At 40.8% G+C, this 10,716-nt stretch overlaps 1 protein-coding gene across 1 annotated transcript; it reads right to left on the reverse strand.

Moving 5' to 3' along the window:
- Positions 1-827: 827 nt before the first annotated feature.
- Positions 828-8,980, reverse strand: LOC124277634 (agrin-like). Its single transcript, XM_046713355.1, has 5 exons — positions 8,859-8,980; positions 7,627-7,747; positions 6,803-7,003; positions 4,139-4,208; positions 828-885 (listed from the first exon to the last, which is right to left on the reverse strand). The coding sequence occupies exons 1-4, from the start codon at positions 8,893-8,895 to the stop codon at positions 4,139-4,141; spliced, it is 429 nt and encodes a 142-aa protein (XP_046569311.1). The 5' UTR covers positions 8,896-8,980; the 3' UTR covers positions 828-885.
- Between the last annotated feature and the right edge of the window lie 1,736 nt (positions 8,981-10,716).

Genomic DNA, 10,716 nt, shown 5'->3' on the forward strand with positions numbered 1-10,716 from the left:
TTCCATGGTGTATCTAATACCAGCTAATAGTGTTTGTCATTGAGTGTATGTAATTGGAAGAAGCGCCCGAACATCTCAAGAAACTGTTTGCAGAATGTGTAGCTGAAGCAGCCAACTTCCTTGCTTTTACTAGCACACCGATGATAAGAAGCATGGTTTTTACATGTGGTCTGTACATGGCCGGATTTCTGACAATAAAGCATCTAAGAAAATGTGGAACATGCATGTCGAGTTTTATGGAGAAGTATCATACTTTCATCGACTGAGGCAAATGTGGTGCATCGAGCCAGTTAAGTGATCGAACGTGAATATATTTCATCCTTCTTAAAGGTAAAACGCTCAGTTTTAACCACTCCTTGTATATGTAACAGTAAATGTGTCAAATCAGGAAATGTGTAAATTTCCTGGTATATTTAGGAAATGAGTACATTTCCTGATTCATTCAGTAAATGTACACATTTCCTAAATATTCCATGAAATTTACACATTTCCTGATTTGAGTGCTTGATGTTTTTACACATTTCCTGATATGAACTTTTGCTTAATTTGCAATGAAAACAGGAGAATGGGCCACCGGTCCCTTATTTCGTGTGTGCGACGTTTCGATACAGATTCTTGTATCGTTGTCAAGCATGTTACATGAAGTGGAGAGAAGGTATATGTATACTAAGTGTAGCAAAGAAAACAAATTGAAAACATAATTGGCTTGGCCATATGCTGAAAAAGCCAGTGAGTTGACAAAGGGGAAGGCAGTGTACCCATGTGGGTAATCGAACTCGCTTCTTTGGCGTGACGCGCAAACCATTTCAATGACAGGCAATAGTAAGTAATGGCTAAAAACTGTTTATTTCTTTAAGATTGACACGTAAATTGTAATCCAGACACCTGAAAGAGATGAAAAGAACTTAGATTACTCGCATAATATAAAGCCACATTTCATACCGTCCGATAGTGTTTTGCCGCAATAAGGGTTGCAACTACAAAATAGGAAGTGGTTTAATTCTTCATGACACCATACCCGTGAAGATCCGGGTTAGGATTGATCTTCAGCAACCCATGCTTGTCGTAAGAGGCGACTAACGGCATCGGTTAGTCAGGCTCGCTGACTTGGTTGACACATGTCATCGCATCCCAGTTGCGTAGATCGATGCTCATGCTATTGGTCACTGTATTGTCTGATCCAGACCCGATTTTCTACAGGCCACTGCTATAGTTGAAAACGTTAAATAACAAACAAACAAACTTAACAAACCCTACATCGCGAACGCGAATGATCATGTGTGTGATCCATGTCATATTCATTAAGTTTGACTATACTAGATATCCCTGACATGATCCCAGACTACAAAGCAACAACAATCTATCACCTGCGGGGATATACAAACATAAGTACACTCTCCCCACAAAACTAAAATATATACTATCCCAAAAAAAGAAATGCAATCTATCATCTGCGAGGATATACATACATAAGTACACCCTCCCCCTAAAACTAAAATATACTAGCCACATAAAGAAACTGTGCATTGTCAAAATATTATCCCAGTTGATCAGTACGATAACAATGTCAAAGGTACATATAAACTTTAATGGAGGGATCATGAGAACTTAACAAGTCGGGAGAATTTCAATTGAAAAGTCAATCACAATGACGTCACGAGTCCACAAACGGGACAGGGGTCAAACGACCATGTCACAAGCTCAATAACGGGTATGTCCACCATCGGCATTGAGAACAGCAGTGCATCGACGATGCATAGAGCTTATCAAACGTGCAAGGAAGGCTTGTTTGCGATTCCTCTCCAAGACACAGGCCTGTGCATAACGTTCTCCCACGCGTCTATAGGAACGTTGACGTCCATCACTATGGGAAATGTTAAACCTGGACTCATCTGTAAAAACAACATTTCTCCACCAAAACAAGGGTCTGCGGACATGATTTCGGCACCACGTTCGGCGAGCTTGTCGATGACGTTGTGTCAGGATAGGCCGTATGGCGGGGCGTCGTGGTCTGATCCCGTGATGACGTAAACGTTGTCGAACTGTGTTGGGGTTGATACGGCGAAGTCCTGGGATGGTTCGGGCAGTCATCACTGCTGTCTGAAACCTGTGGCGAAGATGGGTCACCCTTATCCATCTGCCCTGTTTTTGCGTTGTTACAAGTGGACGCCCAGGACGTGGCCGATCGATGACGTCATTTGTGTTCTGGTAGCGTCTCACCAGTGCAGAAATGGTGTTCCGGTGGCAGTGGAAATGTGCAGCCACTTGTCGTTGAGACATTCCCCCACGGACCATACCAATGGCCTCATGACGTTGTGCAGACGTGAGCCTTGGCATGCTATGCGTTTCAATAGCCGTTTAATTTTTTGAACGATCGCAAGTACAGGGGTTGAGCTTTCCAAAGTGACAGTATTGTGTGGCATTCATTTGCATTGTTTTTCTTTTCTGGAATGCACGTGCAACAACGTATTGCACGTCTCAAGGACGAACCCACTGACGTCACGAAACATGGCACGTGCATGCATGTTGGATACATGTCACTAATCTCAGAGTTTAAATCCTTATGTGTCTACACAGGTTTGATAAATTTATATTTTAAATGTTTGTATGCACAGTTTCTTTATGTGCCTAGTATATATACTACCACAAAAAAGAAACGCAAAACAAGATTTTGGTTCAATTATTTAGGAACATTTAATATGTTAATAAATAATGTTACAAAGGAGGAAATGTGCAGCATGGAGAACGCCTCGAGGTCATTACAACAGGGTTGAAATGTCACATTCAAAGGTCAAGGTCATCAACGTTGTCAGTATCGCGTATGCCCACCATTGGCATCAAGAACAGCCTGGCATCTCCTTCCCATGGACCCAACAAGGGTCTGAATGACACGTTAGGGAATGTTGGCCCACTCCTCCCGAAGTGCTTGAGCCAATTGTTCTAGTGTCTGCGGCTGTAGTTGACGTTGACGTACACGTCGGTCCAACTCATCCCATAGGTGCTCTATAGGATTCAAATTCGGCGATTTTGACGGCCAGGGCAGAGCTGTTGTGTGTCGAGCTGCATGTGGCCGGGCATTGTCATGCTGGAAAATGACATTGGCGTTCCAGGCGTTCCAGGTGATGGGTAGAACGTGAGGTCTCAGGATCTCGTCTGTGTACCTCCGAGCCATGAGATTGCCTTGCACACGGACAAGATCTGTGTTTCCAGTGTGTGCGATGGCTGCCCATACCATAACCCTTCCACCACCGAATCTGTCAACTTCCTGAACGTCTGTAAACTCGAGTTCTTCCATCTGAACGATAGCGTAGGAAACGGGATTCGTCACTGAACCACACTCTTCGCCAACGCAGTTGCGGCCATACTTTGTGTTGTTGACACCATTGGCGACGTTGTTGACGTTGTTGTGCTGTCAAAATGACCCCACGAACAGGACGTCGAGCCCGAAGTCCTGCTTCTCGCAATCTGTTCCTCACTGTCTGTGCCGATATCCTACGCAGGCCCCGTATGTTGGATGCTGTAGAGATCGCGGTTGTGGTTCGAATCCGTAGATGACGTAACCTGATGTACCGGTCCTGTCCCCTGGTGGTCACTCTTGGTCTGCCGGATCTGGGTCGATCACGTGTGGTTCCTTGGTGCTGATATCGGGTCCACAGTCTCATTAAGGTGCTTGGCGCCACGTTGAACACTCTGGCTACTGCTGAAAATAATTCACCAGCTTCCAAACGACCGACAGCATTGTTCCTCTCTGCTTCGCCGAGTCGGGGCATCTTTCAGGATCTTTCTCTAACTTTAGTAGCAAGTGACAATCAAACAAAAACCTTGCTTTTTGCTAATGCACCCATTTCACCTGTTGTACATTGGTGCGCTCGGGAGACATGGTAAGCAAGTGGTTGCGTTTTGTTAAATTGTGAATGTTCATCTGTTTGAACAAAACTGAACGAAATTTTAAACCCATTGCCAAGGCATTATTGGTTGACAACAGTAAGTCTCCATTATGAATCAAAGATTTTGGATCTTGATCAAGAATATACGTTATTTTTGCGTTTTTATACATTTTGCGTTTCTTTTTTGGGCCAGTTTATATTTAAAAAATAACAAAATAAATAACTGAACAAACAAATGAACAAAAACTCACTCAAGCACACTTTGTGTATGAGGCTACGTACAGATCCGGTCTCGTACAGCGGGCCTTCTCAAAAAGACAGCTGCAAGTATAAAAAGAATGTATCGTCATACTGTGTTATATTGTTTGGACCTGAAAAAAATAGCGTCGGGTTTGTAGACACTATGTCCCTCCATTACCCTGGAATAATGCAATGCTGCAGTGTTGTGGCTGTGTTGAACCAACGACTCGAAACACAGCCATGTTTCATCGACAGGAAAACCATTGGCTGTTTTGTCCAATGGCCGATGGCATTGCATTGCATGCGTGGCAATATTAATGGTAGCCATCGTGTCAGTATCAGGAAACGGTAGGATTGGACATAGAAAGGCAATCAGTTACTTCTTCATCATATATCAGCATTTAGGGATGAGAGGGAAAGGCAGAACATCCCAAAGTATAATATTTTAATTGAATTCATTGAAATCTAATCAACCTACATTGCTTGATATATGTAGTCAGCAACCTAAATTATACACATGTTTTATATGTGTGATTATATTAAATCTAATCTTTATCTAATTTAAGTACTTTCTCCGGTTGAAACTGAAGGTATTTGAGAGTCTATTTACTTAATCTGCATATTTGGCTTACATACTAATTTGTGAAGAATTGTGCAATAAAATGGATCTTCCTCGTGATCAAGCTTGTGCTCATAGGGATGTGTCTACTTTGATGGCAAAACGGATCTGTTTCATGGGATTTTGTCATAGGCAAAATCTGCTTCACAATTATCAGACAACATAATCTTCTTGAATGCTTGTATTGGCACTTTAAACAAACCGTTGGTTCAAAATGTGGAGAATGAATATTATCTTACCTCACACATAAATGTCGCTTTCTGACTGGCTGAGCGCTTTTCTATTATTTTCAGTGTATTCTGCTTTCAAGCGAGTAACATTTCAATGTACCCCGCTGTCAATGGCAACTCATTTGGTACTTCGTGGTAGTAATTCTTTATCTCGAATAACATTGAATCACGTATGATGTACGGAAATTACCGATGTTTTGCGAATGCACATTGATGGAAGGGACGTAACTCTAAATCTGTTTTTCGTGTCAGCAAAATCTAGCGATGGCTACAAAAAGATTTCTACCCGTGCATCAAACAATTCAAAATTAAGATTAAGGTGTTCGGTAAGATAAATACGTTGTTCATGGATTGATGTACCCATGGGTTGATGTACCCGGTAAGATAATCACGTTGTTCATGGGTTGATGTACCCTCGATGTACGTTTATGTTCCCCTCGCCCTTCGGCCTCAGGAAACATAAACAAACATCGAGGGTACATCAACCCATGCCCCTCGTGACCAGTGAACAACTTATACTGTGAATACTGTTATATTTATACTGCCGATTGCCAATTTATAATTAAAACCAATAACAAAACAAAACCAACAAAAAACAAAAAAACAACAACAAAGATCAAAACAAACAAAAACCAAAATAACAAAACAAATGGTGGACACAGACACAGATGATTGGTGTAATTATATAGATCACGTAAAGGATTATCAAAAGGATACAATTGTAAAATATCTGTTGTCAAATAAGCTGAACTACATCTATGCATCATGGCACACACGGCTGAAGAAATACGGAACGGGACAATTGCCTTGAACAATACTATTTGTGTCAGTGCAAGTTGTGTGAGTGGCAGGTGCGACCCGATGAACAGGGCACACTGATTATTTTCGTGAACACCCGGTGCCATGCAAGATTTTCATGCTCATGCACTGATATTTTGCGATTTAGTAGAATCTATTTCGATAGATACTGGATGTTGACTGGAGTGAGTGAGTTAATATTTAACGTCACATCGGCAATATCTCAGCCATATCGTGACGAAAACAATTTATACAATATAAAGTGAAAACATTTTGAGGATTAATACCTGTCGACGATGGCCAGTAAAAATAGGATGTTGACTGGAGGCTGACATTGGGGTTTTAAGCGAAGTCTGCTCTTGTTTAATTAAGAGGTAGATTATACGTTCTTCGGATGCAATAATGATGTAATAACATTTACTGACCAGAGCATTTACTGTCAACAGGCTTCCAAGACAAAATATTGACAATACTGTGAACCATTTGAAACTTTTTCTATGAATGCTTGTGCAACAAGTAGGAATTTTCCACACGTGTTATTTCATAAAGATTAAAATATACTCGATCGCCTCAATTCTACAAAGAGGCAGGGTGAAAGCCTTGGGGTTAAGGCGTAAAGTTGTCACCTAGGTTTAGTTCCCCCAAATGTTAAGGCCATTTCTGTAGCTAGAATATGGCTAAAAGTGGCGTAACAGTTAACTTAATCGCTCGTTCACACACACACACACACACACACACACACACACACACACACACACACACACACACACACACACACACACACACACACACACACACAATCACTCACTCACTCACTATACCACTCACTCTCTCTTCTCGCCGCTTATATATATATTCTGACTGACTGACTGACTGAGGTTTACGCCCTTTTAGCTTAATATTCCAGCAACATGTGGGGATTCGACACGGGTCTTCGGCGTGACGAGCCAACGCTTTAACCATTAGGCTACCCCACCGCCCCTCACACACACTATACAAAACCTAGTACTATAAAAATGGTTCCTTACAAGTTCATGTAGTCTACTTTGTCTGAACCACACAAGTTTTCCACGTCATGCCCGCAGTGTTTGGTTGCCATCTGGGTACAGAAGAACTGGTATATGGCAGTGGAACCGGATGTTCCGGTTGTACCGGAAGTTGGGGTACATGTCCCATTATGCACAGCCTGAAGAGTGAGGTCCTGACAGTGGGCCTTCGAGAACAGACACCTGGGAAGTAAAATGTAGACGTTCAAAAGATGCAGAAGAAGCCATAGAAGGAGATGTAGGAAGCAAACAGAAGCAGCGTCTTAGCATTATGCCTTAGTTTGTAGCCTCTCATATTAGGAATCAATGAGTGGGGGAGTTAACATTTTGCGTCACATTCACAGTATTTCAAATGTATTGTGACGAGAACAATTTTAGTAAATATCTGGCACAAAAGACGTTAAAACAGTAAAACATTAGCGACATGTCACAGAATTCGAGTATAAATAAAACTGATCATTTCTAATTCTAAAATTTTCTCAAATCAATATAATATCAAAACATGTGCTATAGACCACTGACAAGCAAAGCTAGGTAACCTTACTTGGGATCCAGAACTCAAAGAAAAAACGGTTATACTATAGAAATCATTGTGTGAATGTCGCTTACGAATATCGAACCCTGGTTCCTGAAATTCAGTGAACCACGCAAACTGGATACAATGGCACATTTAAAGTCAGAGCGCCATGAAACAAAAATCCGTACAACCAAATGAAGAGGAATTTGGAATTATCTGAGACTCGGAATTCCCATAGTGTGAATATGAGGATACCCATCAACATTCATCAAATCATTGTATGTTTTACCTGTTGTCATAGGTTTTCCCGTCGCTGCCACACTCGGGATGATGGGCAAATATAGAACAGTCAGTGTGATTGATAGCTCTGCATATGGTCCTGATGGGCGCCGAGGTCTGGCTGTAGCATACTGGAGGAAAGACAAGTATTAGTTAAACAGTGGATCAAAAATATATTATAGATTGTCATGTGAATCATATCTCAAGACCATGAAAAATTCGCCGCTGTAGCCTCCTTTCGGAAGTGACGTCAGCAGGTGCACGTCCTTACCTTTGCACAGAAGGTATCTGGGGCGGTGGGTTAGCCTAGTGGTAAAAGCGTTTGCTCGTCACGCCGGCATGGGTACTTTGTGTGAGGCCCATTTCTGGCGTCCCCGCCATAACATTGCTAGAATATTGTTAAAAGCGGCGCTAATCTAAATTCACTCACTCGCAGAAGTTATCTCGCTCATTAGAGTTTTCTGGAAATATGCGGTTCGAATCGATAAGCGAGTGTCAAACACAATGAAGTTACTGCCGGCAAGTGACTGTCTTCAAATGTGAATCTGTTCACCCAGTAAGGAATGGATATCCGATAGCTGCTGTTAAACACACACATAACACACACACCGGACTAGTTTATTGTATGAATGATTTAAGCTAGTATCTGAGTAAGGGCGGTAGTATTTTAAAACTAATCGGACATGACACAAAGTATGGAAGCGATGGATTCAAGGCATTAATTATATTAGAATGCCGATCTTATACAGTGGATAGCGGAGGTCGATATCGGGTATCCACATTAGATAGCTCAGTTGGTTGTTTCATACACCACAACTTGCAAATATCCGATTTTCTAAAGTGGGTAATTATGTACGAACGTTCTTGAAAGGTATTTAAAAGTAGGACAAACATAAATACATGACACGTTTAGGAATAACAACCTATTTTAGTTCTTTACGCGACGTTTCAAACACAATTCTTGCTCCTTCGTCACTTAATAGCTGTGAAACCTCGTGTTAAGAATAAAACAAATTGGTTGCCCATAAAACGTCTCATGTATTAATATACGAACAGCCTTCATACTGGTTCATGATTTTTAACACAGCATTCGGTGACCTCAACACTTGTCAGGTTTTGAGTTACACAACAAAACTGTAGGTAAGGTTATAGTTCACAAAACGGCCCTATACATCCTGTAGTTATTCAATAATTGGTTTAGTAAAGTAAGAGTAAAGGTAAGATAAGTAAATGCTACCTCACCTGCAAAAACTGCAGCGATTGTGATAAACTTCAGCATGATGAACTTGAGGGAAGGTGGCCCTGTCTTGAAACTGAGAACTGTGTGACTTGGACTAGGAGCGTGTGATTTCCCAGGTGGTATCCTTATCTGTGCCTTACCTTGTAGGTGTGTCGGGAGTGTGTACATCAAAATAGTAAGAAAATGTGTCGTTGGCTGTTGCTGCCGGTAGGCAAGACATGTTTACACATATAATCTGTGATCCAATCACATACTTTTCTCTGCTGTTTTCGTTTCTCTTTTGCTTGGCGGATGGAGTCCATCATAATAATAGTAAATGTAGTTCCGAGCAGCGGTAGGGCTCCATGGTCTTTATGCGATTTAGCCCAAAAGTACTAGATTAACCTTTTTCCTTCTTCGGACATTCCATGGTAAAATTCCGACTATATCATGAGTACTAGATTAGCCTTTTGTCTTTCCTCGCAGGTTTGTGTTAATTCAAACGATTATTGTTTCAATAGTCAAATTGAAGGTTTAGGAAATACTTCTGTGGCGTATTACAACCTGAAATCTGAAGCAACAAAACCCTTTCCACATCCATAAGAAGTCTCTGCTAACAGCATATTTGATTGTACACCATACTCAATTAAAACGCAGTTAATGGGTGAATTTCATTTGTTTTGGATGCTTCCATAATGTCAAAAGAAGCGCACTTACAAATTTGTTAACACCCATACACAGTAAGACATCACATCACATACCTTTCTTTGTGTGTACACCAATACACTGTAAGACATCACATACCTACCCTTTGTGTATAACCATACACTGTAAGACATCACATACCTCCCCTGCGTGTACACCCATACACAGTAGACATTACATACCTCCCCTGTGTATACCCATATACTGTTAACTAAAAGCATTCATACCGGTATTACGTGAATATTCATTATCATATCACAAGAGTCTAACCGAAATTGGTGATTTCTAAAAAAAAATTAAATTGTATGATATGAAACAATAATAGAAATATATATATGTTTGTGGTTCAATTGCAATATTCAGCCTGTCCATAACTGAAATCTAATCACGAAGTTATAGGAAGAGATTATCTGTCCACACGGTAAATAGAAAATGCTTTATTAAATAATATTTAACGACAGTTACCCCGTGTGTGCCTTAAAAAAAAAAACAAACACACGAAGGTTTGATTGAAAGATATTGTATTGCCTACCGATTGAGGTACCTGACAAGTCTTGATCCAAATTTACCAGTTCTTGTGCCATTTCAAGGCTAGTCAATCAATCAATCTTTATTTCAGTACTGAGGAGGCCACAGGCCTATAGTACATTTCATATTTTCAAATTTCTTATCGACATGGCTTGATAAATGAAAACAGCTACATGACATGGTAAAGAGGTTATGAGGCGTGTGTCTTTTGGGACGGTCTAATTCATAAATTCTGATGTACATAGATATAATTTATATAATTAGGCAGGATATATTTATTAACAGGGATTGGTTATGGCTGTTCCCTTGACTAGGGTTGAAATACCGTAAAATTATTGTTCCCCTGAGAGGTATGTAAGTCCATGTCTTTCCAGGTATTTATATATCTACCAGTGTTATTGCAGTATCTCTGTTATTTTCATTTATGGCTAGATTGGTCGACAATTGCTGACGGCCGAAGGGACGATGTAAATCCAGCGGGAGCAGGACAAAAGCCACCCGGACAAAAACACCCGGACAAATGCCACCTAGGACAAATGCCACCTAGGACAAAAGCCACCCAGTTATGTTACCATTACAGAGAGGGCAATTGCCACCCTTCTTGAGTTTAATGTTTATTTTGTTGTAAAATTATGTAGACTTTCATGA

The sequence above is a fragment of the Haliotis rubra genome, unplaced genomic scaffold (assembly GCF_003918875.1).
Source record: "Haliotis rubra isolate DU_JTF1 unplaced genomic scaffold, ASM391887v1 Scf225, whole genome shotgun sequence".
Classification (NCBI taxonomy): domain Eukaryota; kingdom Metazoa; phylum Mollusca; class Gastropoda; order Lepetellida; family Haliotidae; genus Haliotis; species Haliotis rubra.